Source organism: Carassius carassius, chromosome 41 (genome assembly GCF_963082965.1).
Source record: "Carassius carassius chromosome 41, fCarCar2.1, whole genome shotgun sequence".
NCBI lineage: Eukaryota > Metazoa > Chordata > Actinopteri > Cypriniformes > Cyprinidae > Carassius > Carassius carassius.
Window position 1 is genome coordinate 6,049,169 of NC_081795.1, and position 17,500 is coordinate 6,066,668.

At 35.5% G+C, this 17,500-nt stretch overlaps 1 protein-coding gene across 1 annotated transcript in view; it reads left to right on the forward strand.

Annotated features, from left to right (window-relative positions):
• Nucleotides 1-17,500, forward strand: part of LOC132123507 (gamma-aminobutyric acid type B receptor subunit 1-like) — a 53,121-nt gene that overhangs the window by 3,502 nt on the left and 32,119 nt on the right. Inside the window, exons 2-7 of the mRNA XM_059534165.1 lie at nt 789-875; nt 1,903-1,967; nt 2,093-2,231; nt 6,014-6,199; nt 6,317-6,334; nt 12,599-12,759. Coding sequence (XP_059390148.1) covers nt 797-875; nt 1,903-1,967; nt 2,093-2,231; nt 6,014-6,199; nt 6,317-6,334; nt 12,599-12,759 — 648 coding nt within the window. The 5' untranslated portion in view covers nt 789-796. The remainder of the gene's footprint in view (nt 1-788; nt 876-1,902; nt 1,968-2,092; nt 2,232-6,013; nt 6,200-6,316; nt 6,335-12,598; nt 12,760-17,500) is intronic.

Below are 17,500 nucleotides of genomic sequence, written 5' to 3' on the forward strand. Positions count from 1 at the left end.
ATGTGAAATGCTGCATTTATTGAATTTTTAAAAAAAAATAAATATAAAATAAAAAATGATATATTAATTCTAATGGAAAAAATAGCTCATAAAAATTATATAATTAATGCAAAGTATCATAAAAAAATCTAAAAATTCTAAATAATAATCAGAAAACATTATAGAACAAAAATATATTTGATTGGTTATCCTGGGAAAAAGTAAAGTACAATTTTAAGGCTTCGCCCGTTTTCGGGCGGGAGGAAGCTAAGTGTGACCCATTTACGAAGAAGCCCAGAGGGCTATCTATCTATCTATCTATCTATCTATCTATCTATCTATCTATCATTGTAACACTGACCTTTAGTTTCAGGTGTATTCAATACATTAGTCAGTACTGATGAATGTGTGCTCTGTTCAATGCTTTATCCTCCTGAAATGTTTTTTTAAGATGCTGTGTGTGTGTGTGTGTTAGACCCATGTGCTTATGTTTGTTTTGCATGCTCTTGTTTGACCCACCCTAGATGTGCCTTTCCACTCTAAGAGTGGTTAAGGGAAAGTTCATAAAATCTTTACAGTGCAGGGACGGCAAACTGCTTCCATGATGCTCGAATCATCCTCCACCAGAACCGTGTACAGTGTAATTAAATCAGACACCAGGTTATTATTATGCTTAACATATCTAAATGCCAACAAGATCACATCATGCCACGAACTGCTTAATTGCTTTGAAATGAGCGTGGATTGTGACCTGCTGAAATCAAACGTATTATTTGTCATCTCTCTTTCTCTCTCTCATTCTTGTTCAGATGCAGTAATGGAGCAGCTATTATTTCTTATGATTTTCTACTTGCTTCCTACTCTCATCTCGTCCATACATAATTCAACGACCGGAGGTAATGTGTGTGTGTGTGGATGGTTTCTGCTCTGTGCATGTTGAATTTAACACCACAGAATGTCTAAAGTGGCCCACCTCTATTGCTTTGTGAGATTAGAGGGTGTTCTGTTTAGATTGTGTAAACTGAGTTTCATGGATATCAAAGAGATATCTGCCCTCAGTCCTCATGGGGATCATGTTCAGCCAGAACTAGAAAGAAAAAAATGGATTGCCATGTCAGTTTTCCCTTTTCATAGTGAAAGCAATATATAGCCTACACAATCTGAATGAATCAAAGCAATTAAATGTCTTATACAGTTCAGTAAGCAAGTTTACATGCCCCTTGCAAGATGTGAAAATGTTTATATAAATATCTATTTTTTTCTATGTGAGAACTATTTGACATAAAATGTGATCATAAATTGCACAAGACAAAAATGAGCAATACTGATTTTTTTAAACCAAATGAATGTAAACTTTTGAACAAAATTATTTCATACTTTTTAAAAAATGATTTTTGATGTGATTATCGGTGAATCTTTCTGCAGGTTATGCCAGTAGTTGGCGAGTGAGTCAATAAATCATTGACTGATTGATTGATACCAGCTTGCAAAATTCTTTCTGTAAGGTTACTCAATTTTAACTTATTGTTCATTGAATTGTTATATAATAGCAACATCACACTCACAGCTGTTCTGTTGCTTTGAACATTTGCTTATTAGATTTGCTTAAATATCTGTTTCTCAGGGCTGTACGCAATTAAAAAACATAAAAATAAAAACATATTTTTAAAGATATCTCTTTTTTTTAAGTGCTAAGCATCTTAAAGATTCTCCAGTCCAAGGGGTATAAACACTGTATTTTGATTTGAGACAGTAGGGCCTACTAATAAATTCCTTATAAACTATCACTGCATTACAGATGTGCAAGGGGACTCAGATATAAATGTAACATTTTTGTTTATTAATGTAAGTTGTGAGTGCATTGTGACTAAGCTGAAAACCTTTAATCTCTATTTGTCTCATCCTCCCCCATCTCTCTTACAGGATGTGCAATCATTCGTCCCCCCAGAGATGGAGGCATTCGCTACAGAGGACTCACTCAGGAACAGGTAAATGTCTACGGCAGCACATTAAACGGGCAGTCATAAACATCAGTGTCAGTTCTGATGGGACTTTGACCCATAGCAACATCTAATTCATTCTACAAAACGTATCTCTTTCTCTCTCTCCGTAGATCCGCAATGTGCAGATCTTGCCAGAAGACTATGAGATAGAATATATCTGTAGAGGAAGTAGAATTATTGTGGGGCCCAAGGTCCGAAAGTGCCTCCGCAATGGCACCTGGACTGACATGAACCAACTCAGCAGATGCTGTAAGTGCCCTTTCTGTCCTATTGCATCAATTAATATCCATACTATTAAACGGCTCTGTGGAATTCTGCATTCTGATTGGTCAACAGAGGTGGAAAGAGAACTAAAATATTCGACTCAAGTAAAAGTACCATTACATTAATGCAATTTTACTTATGTACAAGTAAAAGTAGCAGTCTAAAAATTTACTAAAGTAGAAGTAAAAAGTATCTCATTTAAAATGTACACTTAACAGCGGGAGGGGGGCAAAAATGGGATAGGCCTATAAATCTCAAACTAGTTGTTTTTAATTAAAGGAGTACCTTAACAAGTTAAACTGCAATAACCAAAATCATGCTGACACATGACATTTAAAACATTTTGGGATGTATGTGAGATTTTAATGCAGACCATCCCACCAAGGAGGGAGAAAGAGCAAGTTATATTCTGGCTACCAACAAAACAAACTAAAAACCGTTTATGATATTTCTAATTGCTTTTGAATTCAGTAGCATTAAAAACAAAATAAATATTATTATAAATTATTCAAAGAAAGCACGCAAAGGACACTAAAGCAGTCCATGACTTCCGTCTAATGTGAGCTATGCATTTTTGCAAAAACTCCCATAATCACTGAAGTAAATCAGTCGCTTACATTTATTTTGCACTTTTTGTTTATTGTTTTGTTTATTTACGAATGCAATGTGTTTTCAGTAAGCATGCACAGTTGAACAACTCTGGAGTTCACCAAAACGCCTCTGATTGGACATTGCATTCATAAACTCAACAGAATGGTGTGTGAATAGTTATAATGCTCTACGCTGCAAAATGCAAGTATAAAGACATCTGATGCAACGTGAGCAGATCACTAAAATGTAACACTTTTCAATTATTTTACATTACACTTTAAAATAGCTACTGCCGAAGTAGTTCTTGCTTAATAGCGCAGGGACACTTTTTGCCACTAACCATACATTTGGGCCAGTGCTCGAATTGAGGGGGGGCTGGGGGGATCCGGGACCCCCCATAAGGTATTAGGGACCCCCCATAAGAAGTAAAAAATAGAATTGGGGGGTCCCTCGGATATTTTTATTTTAGTAAAAATAATAATGACAAATCAAAATAAATGCATGCAAAGGATACAGTAAATATCGTGAATTGATTATTTACAATAATTTATTTTAAGTGTGTTTATAGGATAGTTGTCATGTCTCTTTAAAATGTAAACGTCCCGCCTAAAAAGCGCTGTGCGCGCGCATGACATCGTCGACAGGACTGTTTGTTTGGCGCCGCTCCGGTGAAGCTAATTTTAGCTTTTAAAATATGGAGAAAAATAAACCTCCACTCGCAGTCGGGAAGAGAAAGCTTCTTACTGACTTTTTTGAGGGGTAATTGTCTCTCGCTATATATCTTTCTACTTTATATCTAACAGTTATCCACTCCATGTCGGGGCTTTTATATTCCTAGCATATATTGGAAACATTTAGGCTTACGTTACTATTTTTTTCATAATTAACAGTCCTGGTTCTACAGGAGTGCTAGTGCTAGAGACCTCGATGAAGATGGATGACAGATTTTTAGTAATTATAAAGGGAGCGCTCGTTGTGCGCTTTTCTATGCTTTCTAATATCCATTCAGAATTTGTATTTATTTGTATATGACTTGTTTTTCATGCTGCTAGGACCAAAGGCTGTATAAACACGGCAAAGTTTTGGGAATTACATACGCATTTATTCGGGATTCACTCTTGAAATAGCAATGATTTATTTTGATTGCCATAGTATTGTTTGTTTATGAATAAAGCAGCCTTTTTCACTGAAATGGTTGAATAGTCTGCTGACTCACTCACTTATGACAGTGCTTTATCGCCACCTACTGGACGTAACTATTTAAAAATCGTATGTGCTGAAATAGTTGAAAAATCCCAACCAACACACAGGCTGACAGCATGTTTTGCCACAATTTATAATAAACAAGTTTCATGCATTTAATCAAGTCTTTTGGAACAAACATTATCACATTGTCACATCAATCATCCAGTTGTTTTTAGGGTAAATACTACATTGGTAAATAAAGCTAGAATCATTCTGTTGGATGTACACTATTCAAATGTTCAAGAGTCTCTTCTGTTCACTAAGCCTGCATTGATTTGATCCAAAATACAGTAAAAACAGTAATATTATGAAATATTATTACAATGTAAAATAATAATACAATAAAATATAATTTATTTCTGTGATCAAAGCTGAATTTTCACCATCGTTACTCCAAGTGTTCATCACATGATCCTTCAGAAATCCTTCTAATATGATGATTTGATGCTCAAAAAACATTTATGATTAATATCAATGTTGAAAACCGTTATTTACAGTATTTTGATGAATAGAAAGTTTATCTGAAATATAAACTTTTGTAGCATTATACACTACCATTCAAAAGCTTGTGGTTAGAATTTATAAAAAAATGTTGGGAAAGAAATTAATACTTTTATTCAGTACGGTTGCATTTAATTGATCAAAAGTGACAGTAAAGACATGTATAATGTAACAGAAGATTCTGTTTCAAATAAATGCTGTTCTTTTGAACTTTCTATTCATCAAATAATCCTGAAAAATAAAATGACTGACTGCTCTCTTTTCACTGCTTTCAGAGACATTATGAAATAATTATCCCTGTGCCACTGTTGAATCTGACAGTGATACCATCCAGTGAGACTGGAAGCCATCTGATTATTTTCTACTGTTTTTGAGACATTTCAATGTATTTTGAAGTCACTTGCTTTTACGGGTGTTCAAGTGCCTTATATGTAGTGCCCTGGTATATTTGCCATAGCTGCCCTTTTGAGTCTGCTGCTTTGTCACCCTTTAAATCCATATTACTCAAGTAAGTAATTTAAAAGAAGAGATATATATATATGTATGTGAATTCAAGCGTTTTTAATAAATAGTATATATTTATGCATATTATGATCAAATATATTGTATATTTTGTATAAAGTTTATATTGCGAGACTAACCAACCCCCCGCCCAAAAAAACTTGGGGACCCCCCATAAGACTTGACTCAATTCGAGCACTGATTTGGGCAACATTTTTGCTCCAAGCCACCGTTCATTTTTGACCCTGGTGTCAAACAACACTATAAATCCTTCTGGGGTGTGTGACAAAAAAGATATCTTGATATTTTCTGGGATTTTATCTATAACGATAATTAAAGTGTTTTGATATTCTTCATATTCTTTGTGACCAGTTCATAGCAGGGATAGAAATTAATCTTTTCTAATACGTTTAAATAGATTTTTACCTTTTATGGGCATTTCTTACTTTATAAAGCCATTTTTTTTCTGAAAGTATTCATCATCCTTTGAGCCAAATTCTTACATTTAATCAGTAATTTACAATAATAAGACATTTGGGCTGTTACCAAGCAGTAATTTTAACTCAGTAATTTTGTTTTAAAATGTAGCGAAGTACAGTACTTCAAACTAAATATACCTAAGTAAAAGTTAAATTACAGATTTTAAAAATGACTTTAAAAAGTATAGAAGTACACAAAAAAGCTACTCAATTACAGTAACGCAAATAAACCTCTGTTGGTCAATAACAGCATTCTAAAGTCAAATGCTTTATAAATGAACTAAAATGTATAATAATTAGAATTATATTGGAATAATTAACAGTTTCTCCTGTAATATTTCTTATAGGGTTCCAGAGTCCTCACATACAGACACACACACATACTCACCATTTTATTTATTTTAAATGTAATTGTCTGTGTAAAATGATGTGAGATTCTAAAATTCTCAGTATTGGTTTGCCCGCGTTCCTGGATGTCTCTGGAGAACGGGAGGGTGGCGCTGCAGCCCCCAGGACAACCAGTAGAGGGCACTGCTCTTCATTACAGCTGTCATGCTGGCTTCCTATTGGAGGGTTTCAGTATCTCACACTGTACCAAGCTGGGCAAATGGGACTCTCCTAAACCATTCTGTGTCTGTGAGTATGTTTATGATTGAACGGTCAATCACACAAACACAAATGTATGTGTTTCCCTAATATGAATTATTTTAACCCTATGTGGCTCTTGTTTTCTTTTCTTTTTTGCATCATCAGATGACAGTAACTATACAGGTAAGACATAAAATAATCTAATATGGTTATTTAATTTCTTACGTCAGAGGTCACATTTCCCAAGACTGTGTCTTAGGTCACATCTAATGTCAGAGATCACATTTACAGAGAATAGCCCTAAATGCTGTTATCTTACAGGTCGTATTTGTTTATCACTTGACAGTCTTCTAAAAACAAATAGCAGAATGTAAAATGAAAATGTAAAAAGGTTAATAAGCTATTTTTTTATTTTATAATTCCAAATTTCGTTGACTGAAAATTTAAACTGCAATGCTTAGTCAACCACAAGGGGGCTGTATTTTACCTCAGTCGTTTGAAAACTGTTCCCTCAATCCATCAAATAATTTCCATTATTTTAGTGCTGTCTCTCTCCCTCAGTTAAAATGTGTGTATATAGATATTATACATTATCATGTTCATAAATTCATTTAGTTTTACCATCCAGACCATTTCTGTTCCTCAGACTATTTCTCAATTAAATAATTTGTATGTGAACTCTTGTGTTACATGGTGGATGCACTTTATTATCCTATTTATTTAATTGATCAACAACTAACAGAGAATCAGTATAATACAGTTTTATCAACATGATATAATCAATTGCATGAATGTACATTCACAATTTGTTCAAAAGAATGAGAAACTGCCATTAGGATGTGCCTAGATGAGGCAGAGGTTGAACAAGTAGAGAATTTCAGCTCTGTTCTGACTGAGAAAACCTATAGAATGTATATGAATCTGTATGACAATGATCCTGTGAGTTTTCAGTTTTTCTCACCATTTTGAACAACAAATTTATCATAGGTTTGAATTGGTCATAAAGTGTGGCAAAATACGTTTTAAGATCTCATAGAGAACCATTCTCATTCTTGAAACCATTTAATTGGTCAGAAATCTTGGTAGTCAAGGATGAGTCATCAATAATTTTGTTCTCTTTTTCCAAAAGTGAAAATGTTTATACAGTATGTATATACAATTTTTTTATACGCTAACGTATACAGTAGATGACTTCAAGGCTAACACATTTGGTCTAAAAACTACGAAACTCTCATTTTGATGTCACAGAGTTTTGAATTGTACTAATATTCCATGTATACATGACAAACATTCCATTTACAGTATATGATGTCATATAAGCTTCATGCATAATTATTATAAAGAATGAGCAAAATGCTGTTTAAAATGGTTTAAGATACAGTATAGAATGAAGGACGTCCAATTCATGTCAACTACCCCACTTTACAATCTCATTATGATTTTTCAGGCTGCCAGAGTCTCTCAGCATTAACACAAGCACTTCTGCAAGCATGACTGTATCACCCTTTCATTCATCCATCCCTCCCTCTTATTGCCTTCCATTTCTCTCAATCGCTCTGTCCTTTCTTTCATTTTCCCTTGTTTCTTTCAGCACTGCTGATTTAGACTATCAAGCCTCATAAATGCACTCTCTCTCTCGACTCACTCTCTCAGTGAGAGATCGCCGCCTACTTGGTGCACTCTCAGCAGGCTGAAGATTAACACTCGCCACAGTGTTTAGCTCTGTGTGTATTTCTGCCCTGTGTGTATATGAATGTATATGAGGTTATGTGTGTATCTCAGCACAGTGTGTGTTTAGGTGTGTGTCTGCGTAAATTCGTGCCTGTGTGTACAGGGTGGTGATTACATCGCTTTTACTGTGGTTTTTAAATGATAATTCCGCATTAAGGTGACCTTTTGTGTGCTAGCCCTTAATAAACCCCTCTAAAGGATGCTGTTGGTTTATGAACAAGAACTGACCTTGTACATTAAACCCCATTCTGTTTTATAAGCATATTTATATATCACATAAACTGATGGGTAATTATATATCCTCACAGGAGGCTCTGCTGGCCTTTCTTTTATTAAATAACAACTAAAGATCAGGGATGAATAATTAATGAATGGCATATGGAGAGAGCGGATTCAAAGGGAGCTCCAAATATCAATGGAGCATCTCAGGTCCTGAGGTTCACGGTAGCTCAAGTCATAATCTTCGGCACCTCTCTGTTGTTTTAGGGTATTTAGAGTGAATAAGAGAATCCAGAGAGCTGTGGGGGCAATAAAAGTTACCCACATGATGTGGTGTGGTGTAATTGTTGGCAAGGACTGCATGTTCTGATCCAGTGAAAGTGAAATGTAAGTGCACCATGAGATCACATGGATATAATTATTTGATGGATGGATGAATATAGGAATCTTGTTTTTTCATGGTGTGAAATGGATGGCCAAAAAAAGAAAAGAAAAGTCAAATTAAAGAACATATGTATATAAATATACAGTGGAAATAGAAAAGAATCACCCCCCTTTAAAGAGCAGGTCATATGGGTTTTCGAAATATATATATTTTTTGCAGTTTGTAACATAGCTATACATCAATGTAAACAGTCTGCAAAGTTGATAAAATAATAAAACGCATGATAAATAAAGACATTGTCTCTCAAAAAAAAAGGAGATTCTGAACTGCCTTAATGAGTCGTCATACTTTCAAATCATCTGCCTTTCATATACGTCACAAGGTAAAATATTTGCATAATCCCCACCTGCCTGCAAAATACACACAATGACCTGTCCACAAACAGTTTCCGGTTGAGCGACTGCACCGGTCATCTTCGGACTCTGGACAGAATTGATAAGGTAATATTAATGGCATTTTTGTAAGCTTATAGCATCTTTGTTTACAAGTAACCCTCCAGAGCAAAAAAAAAATATTATGGTAATTGGCGTTTCCAACACTCATTGTATATGGAAAGATCAATCACAATAGACTTGGCCAGCTGACCAATCAGAGCAGAGTAGGCTTATGGAAGGGGGAAGGGAGGGGCTTTCAGACCTTAAGTCCAGAACTGCTTTGAATGAGTTCTTTTGAAATCAATGAAAAATTATTCTAATATTAAATGTAAATTCTGAAAAAATGAAAATGTTTCCTGATCTTGGATGCATTTAAACCTGTTGTAGGGGACTCAAACACAATATTAGGACACTTTAAAATACCATATGACCTTCTCTTTAAAATAATCACATTTTGTTGCTTTGCAACCTGAAATGAAGATGGTTTTTGTTTTATCCAGCTGTATTTACTCAGTGCAACTTATAACATCCAAGTGAAAGAAATAACACCAACATGTCAAAAAAAAAAAAAACATTTGAGACTTGCTGCTTCGCTCCCGGATGAGGCAATGACTTTACAGGCTGCATTTTTGCACAAAGGCACTTTATGAAACTGATTTCAGACAGACTTCTGAGGCAGCATAATGGTTTAATGGTCTACTATAAAATAGAATGTGTTTTTGTGATAACTAAACAAATATTTAATTACTATAATACTGATTTCTCTCTAGAACTAACATCAAAAGTGCAAAAAGTCAGAAAGATACAATACATTTACACACACTGACCACCAAACGCAACTTTTGGATGCCATTTTTTTTTTTGCTCAACCATCACGGAATGGAATGCAGAGTATTGTGTGATATCAAAGGCAGCGATGGATACATCTATGCTGCCTTCAAAATTCGATCAAAAGAAGGTACCTCTGAGTGGAAGTAAAGCAGAATTTTGATTCGAACGTGCTTTGATGCCTTCCTGCCCTGGAATGCTGCCTCTGAAGGCAGCATTTTAGAGTTTTCGGATGCAGCCACTAAGTTGGAAAAAGGATCATCCACCTCCTAAAAATGACTTGTACACTCAATCAGGTGTAGCTAATCACTTTCTAAATTGAACACAAAGCCATCTGATTTTTAACTGTGATCAGCTGTGCTCATTTTAATTAGCTCAGCATGAAAACAGTTTTTTCTGGAGCATTTTGTAATTTATGACGAAGAGTGGTCATTGTGTGCATGTGACAACAATATCACAAATTCTCCTCAAACGTGACTAGTATGGGAAGGTTGCAAGAAAAAAGCCACTCCTAAAGGAAGGCCGCATGCAGTCACGATTGAGCTTCGGCAAAACATACCTTGAAGATTCTGAGGCCGATGAGACTAAAATTTAATTATGTGGCCTCAACACCAAACGATATGTCTGGCAGAAAACCAGTACAGCCCACCATCCAAATAACAGCATTCCTACAGTAAAGCATGGAGGTGGTAATATGCTGTTATGAGTGTGTTTCTCTGTAGACGGGACTGGAGCACTTGTCAGGAAAGAAGAAAAATGGATGGGGCAAAATATGTCAAATTCTTGAGGAAAAGCTGCTGTCCTCTGCCAGAAAGTTGTCAATGGGAAGAAGGTTTACCATCCAACATGACAATGAATAAACCAAAGCACCCAGCAAAACTGAGCACACAGTGGCTGAAGGAGAAAAAGTTGAATGTCCTTGCATGGCCTAGTCAAAGCCCTGACTTAAACCCCACTGAAAAACTGTGGAATGACTTGAAGACTGCAGTCCACAAACTGTCACCATCACATTTAACTTAACTCGAGCAGTTCTGCAAAGAAGAGTGGGCAAACGTTGTCTAGAGTCTAGATGTGTGAAGTTAATAGAGATAAATCCCAACTCGGCGGTTCCTTTTTTTTTCTCAATCTTTTTTTTTCTGACGTATTGGTGTTATATCTTTCACTTGGATGTTATAAGTTGCACTGAGTAAATACAGCTGGATAAAAAAAGCAAAGCAACAAGATGTGATTATGTTAAAGGGCAGTGATTCTTTTCTATATCCACTGTACAAGGCTTGTAGAGACTTGATTGTCAGAGGATTAAGTTTTTGCATGCTTTCTAATAGAATTCTAAAGCCTATAATAGCCAATAGCCTCAGCTATTGATTGATGGATGGACAGAAAGATGTATATATATATATATATATATAGAGAGAGAGAGAGAGAGAGAGAGAGAGAGAGAGAGAGAGAGAGAGAGATCGATCAACCACCTTTATCATCTCTACTTATCATGGATATATAGATAGTCCTTTTTCATATTACGTTTATTTTTCTATCTGAGCTTAGCTCTATCATGCATTAATCAACTGCGTGACTTCTGAAAATGATTTTGATTCAGAAGAGAGTGTTTACTTTAACCCCGCCCCCATCTTGCTATACAACAGTACTGTTCATCTGTCAGCGGATCAGATTCAGTTCTCTGCTGTTTGCTCTGAGCACGGACCTCAGTGGACTGCTTTTGGTGGTCAATCTCTCCCCCTCTCCTCCCGGCGGATTAAAGGATTATGCCGCAGCACAATTCTTATTTTGCAATATTCTGATCAGATGCAGGAATAATATGCTCGACAGCTTAAAACTTAATCAAGTTTGGTGAACGTCGCGGTAAATAAAGCAACGCCAGAGGATCAGCGCAGTACGTTCTGACCGAATGTCGCGCAACACCACCTGTTTTTCTCTCCCGTCGTGAACCATGAGCATAGCTGCTCTACAAACACACCGTCTGTGACTGTGAAAGGGAAAGATAGAAAAATTGACGATGGCGCAGTTTTCACCCAACATTCAAAGTGTTATTTCTGTAGATTTGTGCTTTCTGTGACAGGACATTACTGATCTGGTGTCGGAGTCAAACTGCTGAGAAGAATCCAAAGAATCTAAAAGATTCTAAAGACTCTAAATAAACAGAAGATTCTGAGGTTCCAAAACATTCTGAAGATTCTAAAGATTATAATTTCGACGATTGTTAAATATTCTGTGTATTTCAAAGACTGTAAAGATGGAAGGTTCTAAAAAGTATTTCAGAAGATTCCAAAGAGTCTAAAGATTCTAAAAGATCCCTAACAATTAAAAGAGTCTATCAGATTATATAACAAAAGGTTTAAAGACTCTAAAAGATTCTGAAGGCTCTGCAAATTGTAAAAGTTTAAAAAGATGGTTCTGACCTATTCTGAACGCCCTCAGGACTAAAAAAGTAATAAGAAAGCGCGCAAGATCAAATGTCTTAACGTAACTGTGTTACGACGCTAAGAGCTGGTAGCAATGGCTGACTGACATAATATATGAAATTGTAACTGCTGTATTGTAACATAAATCCCAAAGAGCATCCGTCTGTAATTTCATATTGCGCTTTAAGTGTTCAGCACTGCTGTTTTTACGCGTTCCGTGCAGGTTCTGTTACTTTAAACTGGACTCATCGCACGTGCGGACACTTTCAGCTTCGGACACTCCGCACAGTTACAGCTAAAAACGTATAAATATTGAATTGGATATTGATGGCATCCACGGAGAGGATCAGGACCTTGGGGAGAGTTTGGCGAAGCTTGGCGGTCCTCTACGCACTGCTTATCTTTCTCTCCTGGCCGTGTGCGGTTGCAGGCAAGAAGAAACTGTACATCGGAGCTCTGTTTCCCATGAGTGGAGGATGGCCCGGTGGTCAAGCGTGTCTCCCCGCTGCCCAGATGGCGTTAGATCTCGTGAACAACCGGACCGACATTCTGCCGGACCACGAGCTGGAGCTAATTCATCACGACAGTATGGTAAGCACTTAACATTTTACATATATAGTGTTCACAACACATTAAGGTATGTAAGTACTTGTTGTTTTGCTCAGCATTTAAACATATAATTGTGTTCACAATTGCAGTTGATATAATACTTCATCTTCATCAGTGATTAAGATTCTCAATGTGAAATGATTAGAACAGATACCACAAATGTGCAAAATTAATTTTTTATTTTATTTTTTAATTTAAACATTTTTTTTTTTTAAGTTTTTATTATTTAATTTTTGTTTTGTATTTTACATTTACTGTTTTCATTTTAAATTTTAGTTAAAGTTTTAGTTATTTTGTTGTTTTGTCATATTTTGTATTATATTATGTCTGTATATTTAAATTTTTTAGATAAGTTTTATTTTGAATTATTTTTGTACTTCAAGTTAAACTAAATTAACATGAGAAATGTTTCCTTGGCGACTAGTTATATATATATATATATATATATATATATATATATATATATTGAATTTAAGTTAACGTTTGTTTCAAGATATTTAAAATATATATATTTATGGTTTTATTGTTTTAGTTAACTATAATAACCCTGACAAGGACATGCATTTGTAGTGTTTTTAATTTTGCACGATATAAGCACATATGCAAACTTAATTATGCAATAGCATATAAATTACATTAATGAAAACTAAATGAAATGTTCTAATGTATTTCATGGGATTGTTACTGCAGATAAATTATTTATTCTGTATCCATTATAGTCTTTAGAAAGAAGAATGTCATTGCCCTCTTTACCTTCTGTTAATTTATTCAAGTATTTCACATTCAAGGGCATGAAATAAAGATAAGTACCAGATGTTAATTTAAGATGGTAGAATCTATCAGCGTTTTGCAGGTGCTTCACTGTTGTGGCAGTGATTGTATCTTGAGATTCAGGAGTTGGTGTCAAGTTGACATTGCAGTTGTTGGTACATTAATATTTCACAACTCACTGCACTTGGCTGTTATCAACAGCCTTCAAGGCTTCAGCTGCATAAAGTAATTTGGCTTCCTAAAATACTCTTGCACCATAAATGCTTATGCTTGCCTTTAGCATTGCAGAGTTTTCCAAGATCACCTCCAAAGTGGATTCCTCAGTGTATTTTGTTGATTTATTTTTAAAAGGTATTTTTTGAGTAACATGCATAAGTGGATAGTAAATTATTCTGCCTTTTGCGGAAAGGTGGTTGTCCTGAGTTTCAGTTCTGCCAGCAGCCACAAATAACAGTGCTGTCAATCCATTAAATCATTTATATTCTCAAATATGTCAGTGCTGGTTTGATATCTAAAATGTATGATAGTAAATATGTGCAAATATTTGAGATGTCACTTACTTCCAATGAATATGTAGCACTTTCAGAAGTTCAAAGCAGGGCAGTTTAGTTTCCCAGTGTGGTGTGACGGTTCTGACCTTCTGTAGGTGAGGAAACGGTTAAAGAGTGCTCTAAGTGGACAGAGATGAGTTGTATCATGGTTCTGACTGGTGAACCGCACTCTGCATTGCAATCGCACTCAGTATAGAGGAAGAATCAGCAAGAGGAGGGTTGGCATGGCAACAGCCAACAGTGAAACCACAGTTCAAACAAACTTGCATCCCTGTAGATCTTGTAAGGATGAGGAGGTCCTTCTGCAGACTCTATGTATCTTCAGCACCTGTTTGACCACTCACGATTGAGATGAATTGTAACTATAATCTGTAATGTGTGAAAATAATCATTGTAGTCCCAGTTAGTTTGTTAAACTGAAATTGCGTCTGCACCTGTGATTCTTGACTTTGACTCACAATGAAAAGCATTTCTAAATCTTAGGTATTTAGTATACAATGGGTTCATTAGGGATGTTTGTGGGAAGTCGTGGCCTAGTGGTTAGAGAGTTTGACTCCTAACCCTAGGGTTGTGGGTTCGAATCTCGGGCCGGCAATAACATGACTTAGGTGCCCTTGAGCATATATTCAATCAAAGATATTGATTGAGTTTGTGTTCCACAATTTGTGTGGAAAAGAGAAAATTACATATAAAGGGCTTTTGTAAATATAATATATTTTGGGGTCAAATAGGAGCTTCAATTTGACAGTCCCTTTTTTAATAGAATAAATAAACCAATTAAAAATGAATCTTTGATGAATTTGCCACTTATTTATTTTAAAAATTTTAAATGATGTAGTAAAACCATTCTGTAAAAAAAAAAAAAGGACGAAAGGGTTTAATTGTTCTTTTCCTTTTCACAAAATAATAATCAAGTTCTGTTATCAGGGTACATTTAATCATTTACCAGATAATTCCATCCAAAGTCACTTTCAAATGAGAAAAAGCACAAGAAATGTATTATACAAAAGCGAGTAATATTAACAGAACTGCAATAATCTTGATTTAATTCACCTTAATTCATGATTTAATGAAAATGCTATGTACAACTCCAGTTGTCATTAACTGCTTTCTAGAAATGGCCCCATTCCACTCATGCCTCAAGTCTCTTTTAATTTAGCATTAATCTTAATAAAAATCTAAGGCTTATTGCATGTGCACAAGTACAACCCGAATTCCGGAAAAGTTGGGACGTTTTTTAAATTTTAATAAAATGAAAACTAAAGGAATTTCAAATCACATGAGCCAATATTTTATTCACAATAGAACATAGATAACGTAGCAAATGTTTAAACTGAGAAATTTTACACTTTTATCCACTTAATTAGCTCATTTAAAATTTAATGCCTGCTACAGGTCTCAAAAAAGTTGGCACGGGGGCAACAAATGGCTAAAAAAGCAAGCAGTTTTGAAAAGATTCAGCTGGGAGAACATCTAGTGATTAATTAAGTTAATTGATATCAGGTCTGTAACATGATTAGCTATAAAAGCTTTGTCTTAGAGAAGCAGAGTCTCTCAGAAGTAAAGATGGGCAGAGGCTCTCCAATCTGTGAAAGACTGCGTAAAAAAATTGTGAAAAACTTTAAAAACAATGTTCCTCAACGTCAAATTGCAAAGGCTTTTTTTCAAGTCTCATCATCTACAGTGCATAACATCATCAAAAGATTCAGAGAAACTGGAGAAATCTCTGTGCGTAAGGGACAAGGCCGGAGACCTTTATTGGATGCCCGTGGTCTTCGGGCTCTCAGACGACACTGCATCACTCATCGGCATGATTGTGTCAATGACATTACTAAATGGGCCCAGGAATACTTTCAGAAACCACTGTCGGTAAACACAATCCGCCGTGCCATCAGCAGATGCCAACTAAAGCTCTATCATGCAAAAAGGAAGCCATATGTGAACATGGTCCAGAAGCGCCGTCGTGTCCTGTGGGCCAAGGCTCATTTAAAATGGACTATTTCAAAGTGGAATAGTGTTTTATGGTCAGACGAGTCCAAATTTGACATTCTTGTTGGAAATCACGGACACCGTGTCCTCCGGGCTAAAGAGGAGGGAGACCTTCCAGCATGTTATCAGCGTTCAGTTCAAGAGCCAGCATCTCTGATGGTATGGGGGTGCATAAGTGCATACGGTATGGGCAGCTTGCATGTTTTGGAAGGCTCTGTGAATGCTGAAAGGTATATAAAGGTTTTAGAGCAACATATGCTTCCCTCCAAACAACGTCTATTTCAGGGAAGGCCTTGTTTATTTCAGCAGGACAATGCAAAACCACATACTGCAGCTATAACAACAGCATGGCTTCGTCGTAGAAGAGTCCGGGTGCTAACCTGGCCTGCCTGCAGTCCAGATCTTTCACCTATGGAGAACATTTGGTGCATCATTAAACGAAAAATATGTCAAAGACGACCACGAACTCTTCAGCAGCTGGAAATCTATATAAGGCAAGAATGGGACCAAATTCCAACAGCAAAACTCCAGCAACTCATAGCCTCAATGCCCAGACGTCTTCAAACTGTTTTGAAAAGAAAAGGAGATGCTACACCATGGTAAACATGCCCCGTCCCAACTATTTTGAGACCTGTAGCAGAAATCAAAATTGAAATGAGCTCATTTTGTGCATAAAATTGTAAACTTTCTCAGTTTAAACATTTGCTATGTTATCTATGTTCTATTGTGAATAAAATATTGGCTCATGTGATTTGAAAGTCTTTTAGTTTTCATTTTGTTAAAATTTAAAAAACGTCCCAACTTTTCCGGAATTCGGGTAGTATTATATATAACAGAATGTAATGTTTTCAGGCATTAAATTCCAGGGTAATTGCAATTAAATAAAAAAGTATCGTTTTAATTAACATTAGATACAATTAGTGTAACTTCTTTTGACCCACTTAAGTCCGACTTAAGTTTTTAAGCCTTTATATGTAATTTCATAATTCTGTTATATCTGAAATATGGTTAAAAGTATTGCAGAATGTACCAACAAGCATTTATAATGAACTAAAATATATATAAATGTAATTTCCACTGGAACTTGTATGTCATATGTAAATATATCTATAATTGTATATTTGCAGTGATGACGTTGCAGTTTAGTACATTTAAAATATATTAACTATAATATTGAATAACAATCCACAGTTAAAATTATAGTACTTTACATCTATGTTTGTCAACACCATCAAAATAAGATTACTTTTTTTTAAGTACAACAAAGATTATTATAACAGTTGACTGTAGCCATAGTATGGAAAAAAATAATAATTTGGAAGTCAATGGCTACCATCAGTGCGAACTGAAGGGTGTTAAGAAACATAGTAATAAAAAAACTATCTTTAAGTACATATAATTATACTTTGAAG